The sequence below is a fragment of the Balaenoptera physalus genome (assembly GCF_965194825.1).
Source record: "Balaenoptera physalus genome assembly, chromosome: 12".
Classification (NCBI taxonomy): Eukaryota; Metazoa; Chordata; class Mammalia; order Artiodactyla; family Balaenopteridae; genus Balaenoptera; species Balaenoptera physalus.
Window position 1 is genome coordinate 20,098,894 of NC_138897.1, and position 25,420 is coordinate 20,124,313.

A 25,420-nucleotide genomic window follows, 5' to 3' on the forward strand; every position below is an offset into this window, starting at 1 on the left:
ACATCCTTGTTTTTCCTCAGTGAGTGAAAGCTGGTGGGTTTCTTTTTAGTATGGGTGTAACAAGTTTTATGGGCAAGGAAACTGATACAGGAGGTGATCAGGGACTTGAAGCCAAAGCATCATCACTGATTCTTAAAAATTAAGAGGGTAAAAATGCCTAAACTAGTGATCAATATTGCCATTAAAACTATTACTTCCCTCCAGTCAGTTATCTAGAAGTCTGATTTAGAATTTAAGCAGGCACTGTATAGGATATTTATGTGAATACAGTCTATATTTATTTGGAATCCAAAGTGTCAAAAAGACACGTACATTTATAAAGCTTTCAAGGAGAATCCTTCAGTAAAAAATGGACAGATTTGGCAAAGATGCTTACATTTGAAAAAGAATGACAATTTCTGCCTTGGGAGTGAATTTATAATTACATGGAATATTTAAAAAATTTTAAAAGCTGCCATTTAAGCTCAGCTAGGATAATGATTGCAATATTATGACCAGGTCAGGTATTATTTCTTAGAGTTTTTTAGTTATTGATTGAGAGGCAGGAGAGTACAGTGTTGAAAAGCATAGACTCTGATCTCAGTCCGCCTGGGTTGAATTCTAGCTCTACTACTTACTAGCTATGTGGCCTTCCATCAGTTACTCAATCTCTCTGTGTCTCAATTACTCATATACAAAATGGGATAACTCTAGATTTCCTATATATGATTATGAGGGGTTAGATGAGTTAAAGCTTAGGAACAGTTGCTAGCACATAATAAGCATTCAGCAAATGTTAGCTGCTATTATTATGAAATAGTTCATTAAAAACATCACATATATTCCTCTGGAAGATCTTTTTCATTCATGCGACATTCCTGAATCAAAGGGATCCCTTCTAATATCAATCTCGTGACCCTACCCCATTACTAAGCAGCAGTGTGCAAGTTTAGAGGACATCTCCACGTGACTGACTTACCCGTATTTGTCAGCCAGGTCCCGGGCTTGCCGTTCGTTGACTTCTCTCTGATCTGGCAGGTCTGCCTTGTTGCCAATTAATACTATATCTGGATTTTCACAATAAGCATTTGCTTGCAGTTGGCCTTGGAAAGAAAACAGATGGAAACAGCAAGTTAGTTATAAACAAGTGATGTCAAATGACTGCTCATACTTCAGAGTCCTAATCTAATTGTTCATCTGCAGCTTGGCTGCTTACGAGTTGTGTTATATTAGCCAAGTTGCTTAACTCTTCCCAGCCACAGTTTCCTCGTCTAGAAAATGAAGATAATTCCTCACAGGTTGCAGGTTGTGAAGATTAATAAGAGTGTACATGAAGCACTTGTATGAATACCTATCAGTGCTCCTTTATATCTGGGGAAATGCCCTTTGAGATAAACATACTGTTTTTCATTCCATTTGTTCTTCAAATATAAGTGGAGATAATAGAACGTGATCTTAAAGTACACAAGTTTGCTCTTTCCTTTAGGAGGCTGCTACATTTCCCTTTCCTGAAGTTCAAGGTGATGATCCATAAGAGCAGAACATTTTTGAACCACCACAAATTCATGTAGAAACAATATTAAGACAGGTCACTTGTTTTTCTCTTTTCTCCAGGAGACACTGTTTAAAAGAGAAGGGGGTGGGTGGGGGGAGGAGGAGGAGGAGAAGAAGAAGGAGGAGAAGGAGAGGAGAAGGAGAAGGAAGGGAGGGAGGGAGGGAGGGAGGGAGGAAGGAAGGAAATGATAAAAAACTTGTCAATCTATGTTTTCAAGGGTACGGGACTATTTTACGGTCTACCTCAAGGCAAGCTATGTGCAACCTTGCTGAGGTCAGAGGAAGAAGACAAAGGCTTACTCTATAACACCAATTATTTGGATGTTAGAAATTAAAGCCTTATTAGATATGGCAATTAATTATCTTAAATCCCAACTGTATCCTCCTGGGAATTTTAGTAATAAGGGAGCATCTCATCTACCTTGAAAAATGATGAACGAATCAGTCTCTGAAAGAATTGAATAATCTTATTATCTCATCTCCCCACAATCGAATAATAACACCAAAATTTGGATAAAGAAATGTAATAGCAAAAGAAAATGGAGACAGATCCTAGGATAAACACTCATTTGGAGAAACAATTAAGTCAGAATTTGTTGGTATTTTTCCCCACTGTTAGTGAACTTGCATTTAAAGCATTTATATATATTATTAATTATATGTAATATGTAATAATAAGATAAGTATATATTTGAGAATCTACACAGCCAGACACTCAGCCAGGTGATCTGGGGTATTGCAACGGAACAAAGCAGACCAAGTCTGCACCTTTATAGAGCTTACATTCTAGTGGTAGAAAGAACCAAAACCACAAGTAAACAAAGAAATAATATAACATAATAAATATAATATAATATATAAAATATAATATATATAATATAATATAATATAATATAATATAATATAATATAATATAATATAATATAATATAATAATGTCAGGTGGTGGCAGTGACCAAATGAAATAGAAAGTGTACTGAGGGCATACAGAGTGATGAAGAGCACTGTTTTAGATGGGGCTGTCAGGGAAAGCTTCTCCCAAGAGATAGGTAAGGTTTGAACAAGAACTTGAAGGAGATGAAAGAACTAACACACGCTATAAATGGGAAAAGAGAAATCAAGGCGGAGGCGAACAGAAATCAAAGTCCCCAAGGCAGGATTGTGCTTTTCAGGGAAGAGACCTTTAGCTGGAGGCCGGTGAGCTGGGGCAGAGTAAAAGTGAATTAAAGAGGAATTCCAAGTGAGATGGGAAATCCCAAAAGGACTTTGAGCAGAGGAATAATATGATCTAGTCTTTTAAAAAATATCACTCTGGCCACAGACAGCCCTGACAAATCTAGAAATGACAAGTAGCACCAGCCCCATGCAACTGCTGGAATGTCCCACTAGGATCAAAACTGGTATTTGTAATTTAAAACATGCAAATGAAATACTGTCTTTAGTGCTACATCAGTTAAAAAATAAAGGAAAAATCAAATACCACACTTCTGGGCTGACATATCAATCTGGCTTTAATAACTGATTAGGCTACTTTGAAACTTTATATTATTTTTAAATTGCCATGAAGGCTGGAGATTTTTCTATACCAGTCTTCCTCACATTTGAACACTTTTCAAAAAAGAAGTGAAATTTCAACGTGAGCTTGTTGACTGACACACTACCGTATTTTCATGTGGCTGCTCTGCTCTGAAACAATTTCTCACCTAATTAACCCATTAGTCAATTAACACTTTAGTTAACCCACGTGCAAGGGCACACACTGTAGGTACCAGTTGCCCCCTCAGAAAACGCTGCTGTTTTTCTGTCCCCACCAGGCTAGATGGAGTAGATGTGACCACTCATTTAGTTTTAAGAAATCCTTCAAGACTTACTGGATAAGTGGAATTAATGGCCTGTCAATTGCAACAATAAAGTCCTTACGTACAGGTGGTGATTCTTCTAAGACGTCAAAGGAAAACACAATTTTAAGCCACTTTGGATGAGCCACATAAAAGCCACTGCTTTGAAGGTGACACAGGAAACACTAAACCTGTGATTTTTTAGAGTTAATCTGTGGTCCCCAATCTGGTTTCATCTTGTGAGGCAGAGAAGCAGCGTGGCCAATGGAAGTTACTCAGTCCCACTTACTCATCCAGTTTCTGACATTTAAGAAGCTCTGTTGACTGGTGAGGTCAAACGTTAATAAGAAACCCATGGCGTCTCTGAAAAATGCAGTGGTGAGGCTCCGGAATCTGCCGAAAAAGCACAGTGGATAGTTCTGGAAGTCAGTCCACATGCACATTCTGATGACAATACAAACAACATTATTTCCCTTTCAGATATGAACTCTCCATGGCATCCCTCTGGATTATTCTACCTAATGGGCAGAAAGACTGCTGAAGGGTCGGGGAGAACATCTGGCTGTAGATTTAAGATCACGTCCCGGCTTTATGTTCCATAGCAGGTATGCATGCAAGAGTTTGTAACCTTCAACCACACGCTTGCTTACACAGCCCCTTGGAATCTTTCTCTCATTGGCTCACGGGCATCTCGTGGCCCACAGTTAAAATAGAAGCCACTTTAGAGTTGGGACTTTAACTTATACTTTTCAGATTTCCTGTCTGTGCCCAGAAGGAAGCTTGGCACATGGTAGCCTGAAAATGGATGCCTGTGATTACATGCAGAAAACCACAACTTGTTAGCAGCTGGAACTAGGGTTCTTTTGTAAGGAAGAACAACATTGGTGAGAAAACTCTTTTATAAGCACTCTTTAGGGGTAAAACTGAGCTTTAGGCTGCCATGCATGTCTCTTAAGGAGAAGGAAGACAGTGAAGAAAGGAAAAAGAGGACGTTGATTAGGGGAATGAGGGAAGGGCAGAGAGACTTGGTAGTTGAGGAGAGAAAGCAAGAAGTCTCATCTCTAATGGAGGATTTTGAAGAATGCACTCCTCCATGTGCGATGTAAAGACTTTCTCTTGTTCCAACCCCTTCTACCCCAACATCCTCAGGGAAGTTGAAGATGCTCTGAGATCCACTTCAGTGTCAGCAATGGGCAAAACAAGAGATCACACATAAGGTCCAGAGAAGGTTTGGGTTATACTGATAAAGAAGTGAATTTGGCAATTGATTTTTAGAAAGGCACATGACTTTGAAACAGAGAAGTGTATCACTTCCTATCCTAAATGTCCTCCTAATTTTGATCTCCTATTTTGGTCTATTTGTAGATCCTTGGGTTTCCTCTGGGTTCTATTCTTGATCCCTTCTTCCTCTACATATATTCACTGGGTAATCTCATTCACTTCCCTGGCTCAATTATCACCTATATGTTGAACCCCAAATTTATAGGTCTAGATTTTTCCTGCCCTCCGTACCATGTGCCCAATTACTTGTTTGATATTTCCACTTGGAGGAAACTAAGGTACCCTCAACTTCATGTGTTTAAAACCAAACTGGCCCCTCCTCCTGATTTTCTGTCAATGACATCACCATCCATCCTCCTTCGTCACCACAGCCTTTCTACTTCACCTGCTATATACAAGCAATCAACAAATATCTCCTGACTTTCTCATTTCTGTCTGCGTACCCTGCCACTACTCTAGATTTGGACCCATTATCTTCCACCTGGATAATTTCAACAGCCTTCTCAACAGGCTTCCTGTCTCCAGTGTTGTATGGGATCCTCCCCTTCCCTGATTTCTTCCCACTGACTATATAAATCCTCTGCTAAAAATATTTAAATGATGGTACTTTGCTTACGATAATGACTGAACTTTTCAACAGTCCGTCAAGGCTCTGCATGAACTAACCCTTGCTCATCTATCCAGCTCATCTCTTGACTACCCACAGGCGTGCTGATCTTCTTTTAGTTCTTAGAAAGTTCACTCTCTCCCCTGGGCTTTCACACATGCTGTTATTCCTGCGGGTAACCTCGCCTTCATGCTTCCTTTACCTTCTATCCTTTTAGCCTGGATAAGATTCACTTATATATTGTGTATGAGTATATATATTTATATATAACAGTATCACCTCCCCACGCTCGCGCTGACTTCCCAACACCCCCACGTAGCTTATGGACCCCTCTTGGTGCACCTGACAACGACTCTTTGTTTTCCTGTTACTGTCCTAAAGCTATTATTGCAATTGTCTATTTGTCCAAATTCTACCCCGGTAGCTCCAAGAAAAAAGGAGCTGTGTTTCTAACTTGCTATCCATTGTGTTTCTATGGCCCTGAGCATATTTTTGGCTCGCTAAGTGTCTGTCAAATTTAGATAAAGAAATAAAGAAAGAACATAGCAAAGGATATAAATTATTAAAGTGTTAAATGACTTCAATACAGAACAATACTTTCAATACCAAAGCAGGGGGAAGAGATATTTTAATGACTTTTTATTTCCAAAATAAGATTCCTTTGGTAGGACATACTTGTGATGATTATGAAATACCAAAAGTTTTACTCAGTTTTCTTCCTGTGGATTTGTTCCTACCCGTCACTAGAAGCTCAGAGATTACAGGGCTTTTATTGAAGGGTTCGTTCTCTGTCTTTGGGAACTAGCTGTACTCACAAAACTGTCTCTTGCTCAAACCACAAGAGTGTGGCTAACTCAGCCACAACAGTCTGCTCTCTGTCCTCTCCTTAAGAGTGTGTGTGTGTGTGTGTGTGTGTGTGTGTGTGTGTGTCTCATTTGAGGATAAGACTGTGCCTTATCCCCCTCTCATTGCCCACAGCACATGACAGTTACTTTAAAACATACTTGCTGGATAAGATCTCATTGGAGCAAACACTTCTGCATCCACAGCAACGTGGGTAAAATACTCTTGCTCTGGACCGGCTTCATACCCTGGACCACTCAGCCCAGGACCCTTGTTAACCCCCTTACTTTCCAGGGTTTACTCCAGGGGAAAGCTTATTGATTTCTAGCTTCACCCATCAACCTCATTGTGTCCCCAGGGTGGGGAAAGCTAGGACCCCATGAGAAAACAGATCCCAGGGCACATTATAGCTCTTTCTCCCTCGCTGAGAACTAAGTCTGTGCCCTGCATCCTTTAGGTTTACATAAGAGGTATGATTTTTTTCCTCCTTCCCATAATGTGACTTTTAGCAATAATCATTATCTTACATGGGTTATAATGCCAGGCGTCCTCAGGCACAGGGTTGAGGTGTGAGGCATTGTTTATCCTGCTGCTTAGCTGCACCTTTTGTATACAGAATGCAAAATTCTCAAGGGATGAATAACCTTGATGTACTAAGACTGTCCCTAGTATTTCCTATTTCACTCCTGGAGCAGCTGTCTTAAGGAGACAGATGAGAGAAGCCTGCCATCATGCTAGGCTGACATATCGTGTGCGAAGACATATGGGAACCACATTTTCTCATATTCCTTCTTCAAAAAATGCATTAAATCGGTCTGTAAAACATACATCTTTGTGACAACAAAACTGACATATGAACAGAGATTCTTGTAAGGAATGACTTCAGAAGAACCAGCCGTGTTGAAGGATGTGTGTAAATGGAATTCACAGTCAAAAAAGCTCACAGAGAGGGCCCAGCACCTCTCCTGGCGTTTACACTCACTGAAAGTGAGAATGTTTTGGATTCGTTTCAAAGACTGAAGTGTTTACCAGCATAAACATTGTAAGACATGTGATGTAGAATTGGGAGGTATGTGCCTTCTAAATATCTTCTCTGACAATCTATTGCCAATTTTTGTTTAATCTAATATTGAAAAGCTTCACTAGCTTGGGGTCTTTCGCACTCCGGAAGTTTGAATCTCAAAGAAATATATTTTCATCAAATAATGGCATAACACCTCCAGCTCTAAACAATCCAAACTACCGTCTACTGAATGTCTCTTGACTTGGACGTTGTACCACAGACGAGGCTGAAAAACCAAGTATGGCCTCTGCCCTTATAAAGCTCACAATTGTGTTGGTGTGAGAAGGTCACAAGTGAAGCAAAGACCAGCAGTTAGAGATAAAAATAGAAGATTCACCTTACTGCAAGGTGGTATATAATTAATTGAGTAATTTAAGGGATGGAAGAATAGATGTAGAAGTTCAAGAAAGAGGGAGTTTGTTTCACTTGGGGTGTTTAGAAGAGCCCCGCCGAGCAGGTGTAATGTGAGCCAGGCCTGGTGAAAGGAGAGGCTCAGGGAAGGTGGGAAGGGAGTAAAACATTCCAGCTGGAGGGTGATGGTGAGACCAAAATCTCTAAAGCCAGTCAAAGGACACAGGATGAGAGTCTGTGTGTAAGGGCAGAAAGAGATGAGAAAGATATTAACACCCTTTTCTTCAACTCCCTCTTCAAGTAGTACTTGTAACAATGTCAATTTCCCACCCAATTTAATTAAATTCTGGAGAAGTTTTTTTTTTTTTCCCCCATTACAAAGTACAAAGACAATGCATAAGAATTTTCACAGAGATTTCTGAAAATCTGATTTTTAAAATCTGTACCAAATACACAGTGCTAGTTATGGTCGATTAACTACAAATAATTTATTTTAATTTTTTGATACAAATGTTTATTTTGAAACCAGGAGGAGAGTTGCATATCCTTACAAGTCCACATACCACATACAGCATTCACATTAAAATAAGTTTTCCTAAGATATTTGTAGCTAGAAACAAAGTAATTCACTGTTACCGCTCTTGTCCTGCTGTGTCCCAAAGCTGAAGATGCACCTTAAATGCTTTCCCTGTTGACCCATTTGGTCCCTGTGTGTTATAAACCTGAAAAAATACAAATGTCATCAGTTGATACTGCTTTGGATTTGGTCAGCATTCAGATTCTCTGGGTTCACTCAGCATATTTTTTCTTCATTACTATAATCAAAGTTCATAGTGCAAAATAAATATTTGCTCTGTTTTTTTTTTTTCCCGGAAGTATCACAGATACTCTCACTTTTAAATGTCAAGTATAAGTATGGTTTTCAAAACAATTTAGGCATCCTGCAAACTTAAATTAGACACCTTCTGTCATTTCCTCATGGAGGCAGCAAACATTAGATTTAGGACCCAAGTTCTAGGTTCAAATATAGACTCTTCATTTAAGTTCATAAAGGAAAATCTTATTTTCCTTTAGCAAATTGAGACCCATCATCTCCTCCTACTTTACAGAGTTACTGCAAACTTAAATGAAATAGCAGATGTGAAGGCATTTTTAAAACAGTAAAATGCTTTACAAACACCTGAATATCCTCTACTGTGAACTGGACTTTCAAAATGAAAAACACATGGAATTTCTCATTAAGTTTACACAGGATATTTCAAGTCTTTCCTTACTAGTCGTTCCTTCAAAGGCTCTTTTTAGAAAAGTTTAAATTTTTTAAATGATGGCCTTTTGACTTCTTCTTTAAACAAAGCATAGCAATTTTAATATTTATCCAGTTCTTTTACTTATGGCTTAGTGAAGATGTTTTAAAGGGAAAACTTTGCAAAGATTTATACCTAGATTGGGGTTGGGGGCGGGGAATTGGGAGGGGAGAAGGCACAGGAAAAACCCTGGAAGGGCTGGGAGTAAGTTTGCTAAGACTACACTACTGGACTTTCAGATAAGGTACAGGACATTATAAGGAACCATGATTTAACTTCTCAGCATCATTTTCTTTGTTTTTTTTTGGATTTGTGATATCAACTGGAAGCCGCCGCCATCTTGGCAATCAAGAATACCTTGGGTGGCGGTAAATCTGGCTAAGCTTCTGTGCCTATGTTACACGTCTCACATGTCACAATATCCTTATTCCTGTCATTAGCGTCTAGCATAGGAGAAGGAAGTGGTTGTGATTCTCACTTAAAATCCCTTATCTTGAAAAATAGCATGGATTGGTCTCACATTCTGTTCGTAAGAAGCTAGTGATTGATGGCTGAGTCTACACACAAAGAAAAATGCAGCAAGAACTCACAAAGCTCATGTTCCAGCTATTTGCCAATCATTCTTTTAACTTTTTTTGTAAGCATAGGGAAATGAACGCTCGTTTTTATTGAGGAACTCAGATCAAGAGTTAATGATTTTAGGTACTAATTCATGTTTTGAAAGTTTCCTTAAGAATTCATAGAAAACACACTATAGAAACCCATAAATGATTTTACTTGCCCTGTGTACTTCTGGAGACAAGTGATAGTGCCACTCAACTTTTTCTAAGCAAAATGTTATTTATAATTGAGACGGTAAAAAATAATATTTAAATTGGATTAAAGTGACAGGTTATGAATTTCATGTGATAAAAGACAGTCACCTTGCAATGCAATAAACATAGCTTCTTAAATCTTATCTTATATAGGAGGATCAGCAACCAGTTAACAGTATGGTTAAAAACTCACCACACGTTTTTCCCGAAAGTCTATCCCTACTGTCGTGATGAACTTGGGATTGAATTTATTGTCTGTGTAGCGGTAAAGAAATGTCGTCTTCCCCACCCCCGAATCTCCAAGGGCCAGGAGTTTGATCAGATAATCATAGTCTCCATCGGTCATAGTGATGGTCTTGGTGGGCCTGTGTAGGAGGAAAAATAAGTATTTATGATTAAAATTGGTTTTCCTTTGCCTTCCTGCAAAGCAACGTAAATTTAGCTTTCAAGGGTAAAAAATTGGAATGCCTCTATTCTGTGAATCTGTGAGTTAACTAGTTCAGAGCAGCTTCAGGAGTAAGGACTCTTCTATGATTTCACTTAGTACCTATCTTTTTATATCATGTCAGGTAATATGGAACAAAAAGCTATGTGATACCCACCATGGCTATTGCCACAGCAATAGTAGAACTTAAAGAGTTATAGCTTTTTTTTTTTTTTTTTTTATGCCAGTGTCTCTTGGAAACAGGAGTGTGGTGCTAGGAAAAAGAGTCACAGGGAATAGAAAAAACTGTCCCAGATGATGCAGGTGTGCTTAGAGGGAGACTGAAATTATATATGAGTAATGGAAGAGAAAAGCCTAGGGGAATATTCTGCATGTAATCCTGCAGGATGAGCTCTCTATTATATGCATACAAAATATTCCTTTTTAATTTAAAAAATTTCACAGCTGATATGACAACCTTTAAAAACATTGATTTAAACTCATTTCAAAAGCAATGTTTTAAAATCTTACGTTCTGAGATACTGAACCCTCTGTTCTCCACGGGCAAATATGCTGTATTTGGCAAATCTGCCGAATATTTTCTAGGCCTTGAAAAAAGGGAAGAGCTCTTCAGAGGCATAACTATGGTAATTCTGCTAATGTTCTCCTGAAGGAACATCACTTGCCATTTCACCCACTGCCCTAACCTCTCCTGCCTTGGTTTTAATTTCTTCTGTTGTTACAACGGCTATGGGTGATGCCAAGGGCTAATGCCAAAAACAGTGATGACACGGAAACTAACACCACATACCTTTGAATTACACCATCACCCACTAAATACTTGATGTACTTTCCACACTTGAGGTTAGCAAAATGATTTGCCATTTGGTACAACTTTCTGATTTGTGGGTTATACAGATGGATAGAGGAAGGCTTATGAAGACGTCCCTAGAATAGAAACATTTCTCTCCTACTATGTGAGAAGGAGGAATATTTCCTCACCTCTACAATCAGGAAAACATTGTACCCTTCAGGAGTTCTGAGGTGATCAAAATCAAACGTCAACAACAGGCTGCTCCATGAACATATCTGAAAACTGCTACATAATTCTAATCGTGTTTCTACATGTAAGAAAATGATGCACATATTCATCAATTTAAACAAAACTTTATTTTTTACATTGTCATTTTGGTACAGGGTCAAAACTAAAAGGTTCCATGTCTTTGGATAAATAATGATGAAGATGATGATTAGGTAGTTAGCCAGCCAGTATTATTACATCATTTGGAAGATTTACAATGTTTTTACATTAGAATTTTCTAAAATTTGAACCCTATTGATGCTAAATCCTCCTAAATGTATTATGGTTGATGGATGTATATTTCTTTAATTAATGAATGGTTTTTGAGGTCAGGGGTTTTGAGAGCTGCCAATATATATTTTTGCACTAAAGTTTTCCTCTCTTATCCTTTCTTCACTGAGTAGGACTCTCAGGGTAGATGTTTGCTGACTGTGAATGTACTCTTTTTCTTTTTTAAGATCTATACAAAGTATAACCATTGCTCAGGAAGAGGTGCATAGCAACCATCAACAACCAGCCTTCCTTAATGCAGGGATACAGATATCTCCACTACTGATGTGAAATTCTTCTTAGAAAACATCTGCATCGATCAACTGCCTGGCAGTGAGTAGTTTTGCGTTTGGGTTGGTGCCAAATATCTTACCAGGACTTTTTGGTTGAAGATGTTGCTGCTTCTAGTCTGTGAGCCAAATGGGTTGCTAGAGGAGATTGTTGTCAAAGTTGTAAGGTTTCCCCCACCTAAGGTCTATCATCACCACCATCACTCTACCTTAGTCTCTCTTTCCCTTCCGAACTTGCTCATGTGAAACTCCTCTGAAGGGTGATAAAATCTGTCATGTCACCAGTAAAATTGGATAAAACTGTTAATTCTCTTGTGAAAAAAACAGATGAAATTTGAATATTCTAAGAGAGTTAAGTAATTAAAGCAAAATTCTTCCCTGGACACAATCCTTGATAATCAGAGGGAAGAAATTGAAGCTGGTTACCTAAATACGAGATAAAGTTGGAGGATATTGTTTCCTGGAAAAATGAAAAGAATAGAATCAAGAAGATACATCAGCACATTTTAAAACGTTGCCTACAGTTAATTATGCTTTTTGCAGTATTTTTGGTGACAGTGTCACAAAAGGCTAAGTCTTGAGCAAATCTAGTTTAGTACCTCCAATATACAGTATCAGACCCAAAGATGAAAATTCCAAAAATGTAAACCATAATCTAGTTTCTGTCAAGGCATGCATACACTTAAAAGTTGAATAAGGATGAAAGAAAATACAGCATAATTTTACAAGATGGAACATGATTAGTTGATAAATGAGTCAAATAGTTGTGCTTTTAGTTCAAACAAAACAATAATCTTCATGGACTGCTATGGTCAGAGCAGATTTTGTAGAGGAAGATGAACTTGCATTTAACCTTATAGCATAGGGAGGAATTAGGTACGAGAGGAGATTCAGGACCATCTCATGGGAGTTTAATTGTCACTTACAGAAATGAGACTATCAATACTTGCCAACTACATGCCCTACCATGTATTTCTGACCTGTAGCCAATCTGCAGTCCATAAACTGCCTGGGGTTGCCTCCCAATCAGGCTCTAATCCAGAGTCAACAATCCTGGCTAACACAGATCAATTCTACTGCAGCCTACACAGGGTCTTTTCTTTAACTGAAAGATGGTGGAGATTTTGTGGCATTGAACATAAATTCCACCTGAAATGAATGCAAAGCTTGGCACTGTGGAAACCATTTATTTAGTGTCTTCAATAGACTATTTAAAGATATTGACATATTAAGCTGGGTACGAGATAGTTTGCCTCCAGGTTTCTTTTTTTTTTTTAATTAATTTATTATTTATTTATTTTTCATGTTTGGCTGTGTTGGGTCTTCGTTTCTGTGCGAGGGCTTTCTCTAGTTGCAGCGAGCGGGGGCCACTCTTCATCGCGATGCGCGGGCCTCTCACTATCGTGGCCTCTCTTGTTGCAGAGCACAGGCTCCAGACGCGCAGGCTCAGTAGTTGTGGCTCACGGGCCTAGTTGCTCCGCGGCATGTGGGATCTTCCCAGACCAGGGCTCGAACCCGTGTCCCCTGCATTGGCAAGCAGATTCTCAACCACTGCGCCACCACGGAAGCCCACAGGTTTCTTTTAAAAATGAATTATTTTATATATACAATTCTTTTGCATTTAGTTTGTAATTTTTAAAGAAATTTCTTTTGTATTTAGCTTTGTTCCTCTTTTATTACTATGTGATTTTCTGAGTCCTAAAATATGTGACCTCAATAGTCTATCCTTGGCACAGCAAATACACCACCACAAAGAAACATAAAAGCCTTGGTAAAAAAAGGCTGTTTTCCAAGAACTGGGCTAAAAAAAAAGATCTGGAAAGGATCAAAAAGCTGACAAGTTTAGCAGTATTGTTTATTCCCACGCAATGATTGACAGGATTGTTAGTTCTTGGTTCTATGAATCTAAAAGGGAAGAAAAAGCCAGAGGACTGCCATGTTTCAGGAAATGTGTCTGACTCTCTGCCATTATCACTGTGTCACAAACTATACCGCAAGAGCCAGAAGGTCTTTTAGATACAGAAACCGCAGCGTCATCCTCAGAGCCTTTCGTGGGAAGGTAAGAGGCTGGAAAGAGTAGGGAAAAGAATTCACAACGCCCATGAGGCTCTGTTTAATGAAGAATCTAAAAGGTAGAAGGCAATCTAAGTAATCATGTGGTCTAGCCCTTAGTTTACAGATGAGAAATCACGTGCAGGGAAGTTACCTAATTTATGGGGTGACATTTCCAATAGAGGAAACCCCAAGACTGGTGTTCATTATGATTTGAAATGGAAACTGGGTTAGATAGGTAGAAAGTAGAAATATATTCATTCTATGAGGGAAGGGAATTTTCTCTGGGAACATGATTTTCATAGTTAGAATATCTCAAATGAGGTTGCCCATACTGTCTCTCTTTTTTTTACCCTGCTTTGTTTCATTCTTTTATTTTTTTTAAAGTTTTCTTTTTAAAAAAATTTATTTATTTATTTATTTTTGGCTGTGTTGGGTCTTCGTTTCTGTGCGAGGGCTTTCTCTAGTTGCGGCGAGCGGGGGCCACTCTTCATCGCAGCGCGCGGGCCTCTCACTATTGTGGCCTCTCTTGTTGCGGAGCACAGGCTCCAGACGCGCAGGCTCAGTAGCTGTGGCTCACGGGCCTAGCTGCTCCGCGGCATGTGGGATTTTCCCAGACCAGGGCTCGAACCCGTGTCCCCTGCATTAGCAGGCAGATTCTCAACCACTGTGCCACCAGGGAAGCCCTGTTTCATTCTTGTTCAACATAAATTCCATTAGCTCAGGAATTTAATTTCCTTGTCCACTGCTGGATCCAGAGAGCCCAGTATAGTGGTTGGCATATAGGAGGAGCTCAATACGTATGTTAGTGTATAAATCTATTTAAGATTCTCAGAGCCATGCAAATGTCATGATTAATGAAATTTGTCTTTGGGCAGTTGGTGGAAGTGGTGTCTCTCCAAGTTCAGAGCTTGGATTCTCCTTCCTTCCTCATCTGTAAAGTGAATGTTTAGATTAAATAATGACCTTGGTACTTTCCAGGTCTGGCTTCCTGAGCTCATTTTTCTATTTTAAGTTGCACAAGAGTATAAAAACTTCCTCAAAGTAGAATATTTATATCTTCAGAAGAGCAATGTCAAATAACCTGGGAAAAGAGAAAGTACAGAGGGACTATAATTTTTGAAAGTGAGATTTGTGCTGGCAGAGAGCATATAAACTTGTCAGTTGAATAGGTCAGAGCTCAGAGAACCGGGCTCCCGTATGAGAGCATCCATTTGTCCATCTAACACTCATTGGCACCTCCTGTTTTGCATGATATTTTGCATGGCTCTGAGGATACACTCCGATTTGTCTAGTGGGGAGCTTAGCAAATGCTACAGATATGTGTGGATGACTACTACACAGACGGACTAACCCATGCAAACTTCGCTAGTTCTCCAAGTAACAATCTTAAGGATGCCATGACAAGTTATGACCTTGTGACTTGAACTTATTAAATTCATAAAACCATTCTTAAGGTACTTCAGAAAGCTTAAAATAGTAGACAAAATATCACTGATACTACTTTGCATTCAGTGTAGATGGTTTCAATAAAATAAAACTATCAAGCATAAAATGGACAGATGTTTAATATTTCCTCATTTATCTTTATTTGATTGGTTTGTGTTGGGCTCCAGTAAGAGCATTTGAGGTCTGGGATTCTCATAGCAAGCACTTCATTATCTGAATGATAGCCTAAAGGTGGTTCTCATTAACTGACCTTGAAATACGGCTTCCTACCACCACATCCGCGTCCAGGAGGTTACAGTTAAATTATGGACGGCTGAAGTACTCTAGGGTCCTGTAGCCTGTGCATCAGAACAGAAGGCATTTTCTGGAAGGAGGGAAGTTGGGGGGGAGGGTGTAAATTAAAAAACAAAAATCAAAACATTCTCTTCAGTGTATTCCATAGCATTTTGTTCGGTTAGCAAAGTTTATCAAAGATAATTTTTATTTTGATACTTCCTAAATGCTATTTAGAATTAATGGATGTGAGCCTATATGGAACATTCAAACTAAACTGCAAATATAAATCAACATCAACCTAACTGAACTTTTTATTTGTTGACGGTGGCCAATGTGTTTACTGGAGCAATCAAATCTATTTTTAAATGTGTTCATTTTGTTTCAATTTATGGTCAAGGGATATAATATAATAGAGATAGACCAAGAATTCATTGAGCTTACTCACCCCGAAAATAAAGGGTAAAAATTCCAACACAAGTCAGCTTTAAATTGGTTTTTCTCCATTGATATATCATTATTCTCACATATTAAGTGCACTTCTAAGCCAATGTATAATTTTATTTCTCTAAAATTATTTTTTCTATAAGGTAAAAATTTCCCTTTAGCTTAATTTTGTGGTATCCTTTGAAACTGTATGAATTTCCCCCTTTTTCTCTTTACTTTTTATTATGAGCACTTTCAAACATATACAAAATTTGAGGGAATAGTAGTGTACACCCTTATACTGATGGCCCAGCTTCTAAATTACCAATATATGGCCAACTTTGTTTCATGTATCCAAAAGTCTCCCTTTACCAGATTATTTTGAAGCAAATACCAGGCATCATAACATTTTCTTTCATGAATAATTAAATATATATCTCTGAAGATTTCTCAACTTACCATTTACATTGTGCTTACCTATAGAGAAGATAGTCAAACATCTGGCTTTCTATTTGATAGGTCTGAAGCCATATCTTAATACTGTTTTAGCCTGTGTTTCTTTTACAATGATCAAGGTCAAGCATCTTTTCATATGCTTAAGGGTTATTTGTATTCCTTTTTTGTGTGACTGGAAGGCTCATATCTCTTGTTCAGTTTTTAAAAATGGTTTATCTCTCCTATTTTTAGAAGTTATTTGTGTATTAGGGACATTAAAACCTTGTTATTTAAGTTGCAAATACTTTTTCCCATTTGTCTCTTTGCTTGTGATATTTATGCCACCCAAAAGACTTTTATTGTTATTGTTGATGTCTGGGGGAGGAGAAATCAAATTCTGAATCACAAGAAGGTTTTCCCATGCCAGATAATAAAGTAATTCACTTATGTGTTCTTCTGCTACTTATATGGTTTCAACTTATATTTAAAAATCTAACTCACCTGGAATTTACCATAAATATGTTATGAAGAATTAATCCAAACTTATCTCATGATAGCTGTCCAAATACAACTTACGTACAAATTCATCTTTTCATCACTGATTTAAGATACTACCTCTATCATATAGTAAAATTTCATACACAGTTGTGTCTATTCCTGGATTCTTCTCTTCTGTTCCCCTGGTCTAACTGTCTCTTCATGCAGCACCAGTTAAGTATACAATGTTTAATATCTGAAAAAGTTATCTCATCTAGAAATTCAAATGTACTTTATAGAGTTGTACAAACTACTCTCATATGATTTTTTAAATCCCCTGTTTTGATACTTATTTTTCCACCTGACATTTCTAATTCTGTATAATTGTATTGTACTTATTTGTGGAAGGCTTTAGAAAATCAATGGAAGTACCAGTCATATTATCTCAAGAGTTTATTTTAATTTTCATATTATAGCCCATAGTCCAGTAATCCTATTTTCTACTATCATTAATATTTCCCTTAGAATGTCCTCTCTACCCCTACTCTTTACCTTCTAAACTCAAATCATATCCACACTTTCCTTGTTCATGAGTTCTTACACTTCTCCAATTTTATTCCAGTTTTTCTGTATCCATAAGGGGCATAGTACTCTGGGGTCAAGATCTAGCAGACCTTGAAATTCTGGACTTGAAATTGCTAAAACCCAAATTTGCTCAATGAGTATTCTTACTGAGAACACTGCAGCTTGCCAATAATTCTCACAATCAGGGTCAGGATAAGGCTGCTCCCTGATCTGAGAAATTTTTACCTGAATTGAAAGAGCTTTTAAATCATTTGGTTCACTAATATAGATCCATTCAGAATCAATGCTTTTCATGTGTTTCCCTAACACTGGATCATTACGACTCAGCAGGACGCAGCAAAACACAAAGCTATTTTGTCCCCAGTTGCAGCATGATATTGACAGATGTTCTAAATGGAATCATTCTGAAAAGGACATGAGAGCAATGGTCTAGCATTATCTCTGAAGCTCACATGTACCCCTGGATAGATAGCAAACCCCTAACTGATGTGTGCTTAAAAACACTGTTTAGCAGACATGACTCAAATCTCAGGGCAGTTAAAGCAATTCAGGCTTTTGGCTTCAGATGAGTAAATTATCAACAGGAACAAAACAGTACTTTACAAAGTTGCTGTTTCAGATTCAGAGAAACCTCTGAAGGCTTGTACTTATATTTATAAATGCTGATAAACTGAAATACCTCTTACAAAAGAAAACTTCACAGTCTTCTTAGAAACTTAAATGTGTGCAGTCCCAAAGTGTGTCCAGGGTCATACTGAGGGCACAGGCCTTGAAGCTCACATAATTTGTCACTGATCTGTCACCTCACCTTATTGGCACAGGAAAGAACTGGGTGTTCAGTTTCTCTAGCTCTGACAAGATCTCCTTGTTTAGCTTCTCGGAATCCTAGGCTGGGTGTGTGTGCAGCTCCATAGAGAAGGCACAGACTCTTTGGCAGGTCATCTGCACCATTGAGGTTAGAGGTGGTGAGAGATGCAGGCAAGTTCCAGGCATCCTCCTGGATTCCAGTTTGTCCTCATGGATTGTCCTGTTTGACCTTGCTCTGACTTTATGTCCATGCTTCTCTCCTGACCCTGGTTCGGATGACTTCAGGTACAACACAATACAAAAAAGCAATAGGCTTACATAGACTGCCAAGCCAGCTCCCACAATTGTGAAAAATCCAATCTGATTAATAAATTGCATGTTCTGTATCACTTACAGTGATTCTGCTTTTTTGATAAAACCCTCACTGATACCAAATTCTAGAATCTTGAGAATCTCACTTCACTTTATTTTTTAAGGTTTAGAGAACTAAATGGACATTGTTATAACCAAGATAGTGCCATGGAAAGGATACCTATTTCATATCAGATCTCCTGTATAACTTACTTCAAACTCATAAATTCTCGTTTTGAAAGAGAGCCACATAATTACCACATTAAGCATTGCTTAGATATCCTGATAAACAGCTCAGAGGGTCTTTCAGTGCACTGTCCTACAGTATTTCTATATCCACCGCAAGATAGTTTTAAGCTTTAACATTAACTTACTCAACTGTAAGACATGGTTTTGGCATTTCCCACCAAAATCTCCAAAAGAAGCCCAGTGGATGCTGACATGTCACTGTAATCAATGAGCAAGTGAATCAAAGACAAACTTTCAATTAAAATGTACACATTAGCCTTCAGCTCACATTGGTGATTTAAAGGAATAAGTTGGCTTCTAGCCAAAGCAATCATGAGAAAGAAAACTGGAGCTGGAGGGATCAGGCTCCCTGACTTTAGACTATGCTACAAAGCTATATTCATCAAAACAGTATGTTACTGGCACAGAAATAGAAATATAGATCAATGGCACAGGATAGAAAGCCCAGAAATAAACCCACACACCTATGGCCAATTAATCTATGACAAAGGAGGCAAGACTACACAATGGTGGAAAGACAGTCTCTTCAACAAATGGTGCTGGGAAAACTGGACAGCTACATGTAAAAAAAAAAAAAAGAAATTAGATTATTCTTTAACACCATACACAAAAATGAGCTCAAAATGGATTAAAGACCTAAATGTGTGACCAGACACTATAAAACTCCTAGAGGAAAACATAGGCAGAAGTTGGCTTCTAGTCCAATTTACAGAGTATTAAGCCAATGGGAAAATAATTATTTTATGGATTGGAATAAGAGTATTTGTAGATATTATTCTTAAGTTTAAGACTTCATGAAATTCCAAAATAGTAATGAGAAACTTCACAGATGCTTCTCTACAATGTTACAATGTAGGATTTTATGACTGCTTCTCCAGACAGGTAAGAATTACACTCAGGCAATTCTAATAGATTTTACCAATTAACATAATTTTCATATAAATATAATAATTTTTACCAAGGAAAGCAATTTGTGACTATGAAGAGAAAAATGCCACACAGAAGACAATTGCAGTATGAAATACAAAAGTATCAGACAGAAAGGATTACTTGAGACAATTCAAATGATAACATGGTGATATCTAACAAGAGTTATATTGCCTTCTTATATATCAGTCACTTACTCTAAGGACTAAGTACTAAGGATTAACACATTTAATCTTTAACATAACCCAATAACATACAGATTCAACTCAACCTCTATCAAAATCTAGCTGCCTTTTGGCAGAAAATACAAGCCGACCCTAAAATTCATAGAATAGCCAAAATAATTTTGATCAAAGAAGAACAAATTTGGACGATTCATACTTCTCAATTTCAAAACTAACTACAAAGTTATAGTAATCAATACAGTGTGGCACTTGCCTCAGAGTAGCCATATAGATCAATGGAATAAAATTGAGAGTCTAGAAATAAACTTATACATTTATGGTCGTTTGTGATAAGGGGACCAAGACAATTCAATGGGGAAGGAATAGTTTTTTCAACAAATTGTGCTGTGGCAACTAGACAGTCACATTCGAAAGAATGAATTTGGACTGCTGCCTTATACCATATATAAAATTTAACAGAAAATGGATCATAGACCTAAATGTAAGAGCTAAAACTATGAAACTCCTAGAACAAAACATAGGAGTACATATTCATAACCTTAAATTGGACAGTGATTAGATATAACACCATAAGTACCAGTAACAAAAAATAGATAAATGGATTTCATCACAATTTCAAACCTTTTTCTTCAAAAAACACCATGAGACAAGTAAAAATACAACCCCCAGTTGGGATGAAAATAGTTGCAAGTCATATTTGAGACTTGAATCCAAACTATATAAAGAATTCTTACAACTCAATAATAAAAAGACTAACAACCCAATTTAAAAAAATGGACAGAGGATTTGAATAGATATATTTCTCCAAAGATTTTATACGCATGGCCAATAAACACATGAAAAGATGCTAAGATAGCATCAATCATTAGAAAAGTACAAGTCAAAACCACAATGAAATACCACTTTCTACCCACTAGGTGGCTATAATAAAAATAGGGACAACATCAAGTGCTAGTGGAGATGTGGAGAAATGGAGCCCTCCCATATTACTGGTGGGGATGTGAAATGGTGCAGCCACATTGAAAAACAGGTTAGCACTTTCTCAAATAGTTAAATGTACAGTGATCCTAAGACCCATCAATTCTACTCCTACGTCTATATCCAAAAGAAATGAAAACATGCATCCACACAAAAAATTGAAAACAACCCAAATGTCCATCTGTGGATGAATGTATCCATACAATGGAGTATTACTCAGCTATAAAGAGGAGTGAAGTACAAATACATGCTACAACACAGATGGACCTTGAAAACATTATTCTAAGTGAAAGAAGCCAGGGGTGAAAGGCTACATATTTTATGATTTTATTTACATGAAGTGTCCAGAATAGGCAAACCTGTAGAGACAGAATGTAAGTTAGCATGTGTCAGGGGATGCAGAGAGGAAGAGTGGCGAGTGATGGCCAATGGGCATGAGGTTTTTTTGAAGAAATGATGAAAATGTTCTGGATTTAGACATTAATGGTGACACATCTTTGTGAATATATCAAAACCCACTGAATTATACATTTTAAAAGGGTGGATTTTATGGTATATGTATTATATCTCAATAAAGCTACTATTTAAAAAACCTAACAGTGTAAGAATACTATATTTTATATTAAAAATAATTGATTGGGCTTAGCTCCTCTAGCTAGGTGTCAATTAATACTTGTTTACAATGGAACCACTTCCTAGTAAGTGTCCTGTGTATTCAAACAATACCCTCTTACATACAACCTAACGGAAAGGGCCTGTAAAGGAGCAACCTTTTCATAAGTGTCGTTTCAGCAAACGCTTTCCTAGGTTCTTTTCTCCAGAACTTCAGCCAGGAGCAAGAATAAAAAAGTAAATCCCTGAAATTCTGCAAAGCCTTGTATTGAAAGAATCTTTGACATATTATTGATTTATCTCTTCCAGGCTGGAAAATCTTGTGATGCAATAAATCAGATTAGTAAGTATACACAAAGAGGTCAAAGCCTTCCTGAAATCTATCAGCAAGACCAGAAAATAGGTTTTTCCAATTTAGTGGTTCTCAAACTTGGCTGCATTTAAAATTCCCTGATGCCTAGGCCACATCCCAAACCAAGTAAATCTGAATCCTGATGGTGAGACAAAAGTGTTAGTAGTTTTTGATGCTCTCCAGATGGTTCCAATATGCAGCCACTTTTGAGAACCACTGCCCTACCTCCTAGCCCAGAGACTCCTCACTGCCAATGAGTGATTTCTAATCTGGAAGTAACCTCAGCCCCATCCTATAGCTAATAGAAGAGCAGAGTGGACCACATTCATAAAGACATCTCTTTTCCTAAGATAGTGGCTGGTTGGAAAGATGGTCCTTTCCCACTATAGACCTCTGCTCAATGGGCCAACCAGCACCAGTCACAGGAGTGTTCCTTTCCCTTATCAGGACAAGGACATGTCATCCTCTATGTCAGCGGTCAATACATCTCTTTTCTCTGTAGAGTTATGGGATATATGAAAGGACATTAAGTGTATATATGTAAATTGAACCCTCTACTCTTAAACCACGCCTTCACATTAAAAAAGACATGATTTTAAGTTAAAGAGATGTTTGTTGAATAAGATGTTTTACTAAGTTTTCAGACTTTGGTCTAATAATCTTACAGATTGGGTTCATTTTCCAGCTGGCTGCTGCTTTGAGAAACTCATGCCACACTTCTACTGCTTTGCTTCAATATCTGAGAAAGGACATACTAATCAAAATATCTGCCCACAAAGTCTGCCTCTCTGACATGTGAGGAAGCCAAATTAGATAGCATCTAGGAGTTCACAGGCAAATATCTATGAAAATAAGATGAGGGCCATATTATTACAATTTTCTCACTTAAACATAATTCTAGATAACTCCCAGAGCCATACAATTCCAAGAATAAGACAGATAAAAAGTCCAAGGCCTCTTTAGGAAAAGAATGTTGGCTGGTCATTATTTTAGCCAATATTTAACAAGATGCATTTTATTAGCTTAATAAATGCGGGGAAAAGAGAGATTGCATCTACAAAGAATGGAGTTAGTCCAAAGAAAGTGCTTATTTGTCTCACGAGGGCTCTTTCCACATTATGTAGATGCGTATATTAATTGAAATTTCTAAATCGGAATTTTATTTCTGCAATAGATATGATCGGAGGCTGAATAGAAAAAATTTTAAAAGCTATTCCACGTGGTTCTTAACCCTTATGTGGTTGGGGAGAAAAATGAACAAATGTTCAGTCCTTTTCTCTGATAAGTTATTTGAGATGAGGTCTACATCAGAAAATCTAGGGCTCGAAGTCTGATAGGTGTTCAGAGGAGAGAGAAAAACTCATAAAGAGGGATATGCAGGTGGGGCCGGAAGTAATCAAGCGGGCTTCATAGAGGAGGTGGGATGAGAGCTGGAGTTTGACGGGGAAAGGGGAGAGAGAGGGATTGGGATGAGGAGAACATGCACTGGTCCTGGAAGCAGCATGTGCACCGTGGAGCCCTGGCTACAGGAAACGTGGCTCAGACGGAAGCAGAAGCAGCTTTCTGGGGGCCTTGGCTGATGCGGTGGGATGTGCAGGATCAAGTGTTGACTGTAAGAGGTGTAACGGTAAGGGTTGGGGTCCATAGCCCTTGTTTACAAGTTCAGTTTTAGCTATTTGCCAACCATGTGGTCACGGGCAAATTACTTAACCCCTTATTCTTAGGGTCTTTATCTGCAGCTCTAAGTAGGTAAAAATACCTGGCTTGATGCATTCAGTCACCATGAATTCCCTTTCACTCTGGACTTTCCAAGAAGCAGAGAACCTTAAAAAATGTTTTGACTGATGACACAATGTAACAAAACACAAAATGATTAATCAACTAACATGGGTCACTTTATAGCCTAACATGAAGTCACCAAATTTCTCAGAACAAAGGTGGTGTAGAAATCCCAAGGAAAAGGCATGGCTGCATTTTTAAAAGCCGGTCTTACTTCTCTTTAACAAAGCACTAGATTATTTCAGCCACTTTATCCCCTGATGGAGCTCTGATTAAAAATACAATATGTCAACAGTGACTAATTACAACTTTAATGAGTCTATTGTTTACTTCTTGGCGGTAACCTAATCAACTAACCATGTCTTAAACTCACCTAGCGTTTTCCAATATCAAATATTTATAATTTTGAATTGGATAACTTTCACCCCCAGCTGTTACTGGTGGGAAAAGAAAAGTCGTCATTGGCACAAAGACATTTATAGCAATGCCCTCCTTTTCCTGCTGTTTGGTGCATTTTAAAGACTAATCAGAACACAGCAGAAGGCAGCTTATTTAGTGCCTTGCTCAGAGCCCGCTAAGGTTCTGACAACAGAGAGTCCTAACGGCCGTGTGCTTCTCCTTTCTACAATATTCTTTAACTTTACAGTAGGTGAACATTTTTTGGTTAATAACAATTTGGGGCTGAGAAAAGGTATGAAATGTTCAAAAGTGTGAGTGGTTTGCTGAAACGACACTTATGAAAAGGTTGCTCCTCAGAATTTTGCATTATGCCTTTGGTTAACTTTTCCTTAAACCGAAAAAGGGACTTCCGTGTGGAAACTTACTCTCTCGATAGCTCCTAGCCATAGTAAGTGTTTTCACTGTAAAAGGATCACGGTTTTAGCAAAGAAATAAGGGCGGAGAGTTGGACTTTTAATAACCTAGCATTTGTGATAAGACAGCTCTTATGAAATTAGCTTGGTCTGTATTTTCCAGATTTGACCTAAAATGAGAGGAAAGCTCATGGGAGGCTGGGAGAACACAGACTGGCTTACATTGTATCTCATTTCTGCAAAATCACCTTCCTGATATCCACTCCTGCCCAAGGAAAAACATGATTACATTGTCCATTAAAGATTTACATTTTACTTTCTGGTATTTTTGGCCAAAAGGACAAATATCATAATTTACTATAGTAAGTCAAAATACTGAAACATAAATGTTAGCATTTTAGTGGAAAAAAATCACAGTAAGCTATCTGACATGAAGAATACATTTGCTATATCTGACACTTTCTAGTTTATAGAAGGTCTGTGTCTTGAAGAAATCCTTGGCAATCAATCAATTTCTGCCACATCAAAGAATGTTCTTCTTATATAATTTCCATCAAGTTTTTAAAAAGGAAAATTCAAATATCTTGCTTTCACTGTCTTGTTTCTTACAGTTCCAGTAACTTTAACTGCAAGCGGGGGCTTCTGTTATAGTTAAACTAAAGGTTTTCCTGCTGAAATCTGTGCCCATTTTGGTAGATTCTATTATTACAATAAGAGACAAAATTGTGAAAGTTAAATGCTTGCATATTAAATTTCAGGAGTATAACTTCTAGTTACATAGAATAGCAAAACAGAGAAGTTCCACATTTGTTCTTTCTAAATATTTCTGTTGAATATATTAAGGTGAATATACACACCAACGTGGGTGACTATTTGGGGGTTTATATTTTAGGATAAAGTTGGCTCTCCTCTACTCTGATAATGTTACTCAGCAGCTAATCTTCTAGTTCATATTTACATAATGACGAACAG

At 37.8% G+C, this 25,420-nt stretch overlaps 1 protein-coding gene across 11 annotated transcripts in view; it reads right to left on the reverse strand.

Annotated features, from left to right (window-relative positions):
* The window catches only part of RAB27B (RAB27B, member RAS oncogene family), a 169,295-nt gene that overhangs the window by 6,326 nt on the left and 137,549 nt on the right, over positions 1-25,420 (reverse strand). For 5 of the 11 annotated variants that reach the window (XM_082416662.1, XM_082416663.1, XM_082416660.1 and 2 more), the window contains 4 exons: positions 9,828-9,999; positions 8,152-8,237; positions 3,660-3,763; positions 959-1,082 (listed from right to left, as the gene is read on the reverse strand). In XM_082416662.1, coding sequence (XP_082272788.1) covers positions 959-1,082; positions 3,660-3,763; positions 8,152-8,237; positions 9,828-9,980 — 467 coding nt within the window. In that variant the 5' untranslated portion in view covers positions 9,981-9,999. The other 6 variants (XM_082416670.1, XM_082416666.1, XM_082416668.1 and 3 more) reach the window with 4 other exon arrangements.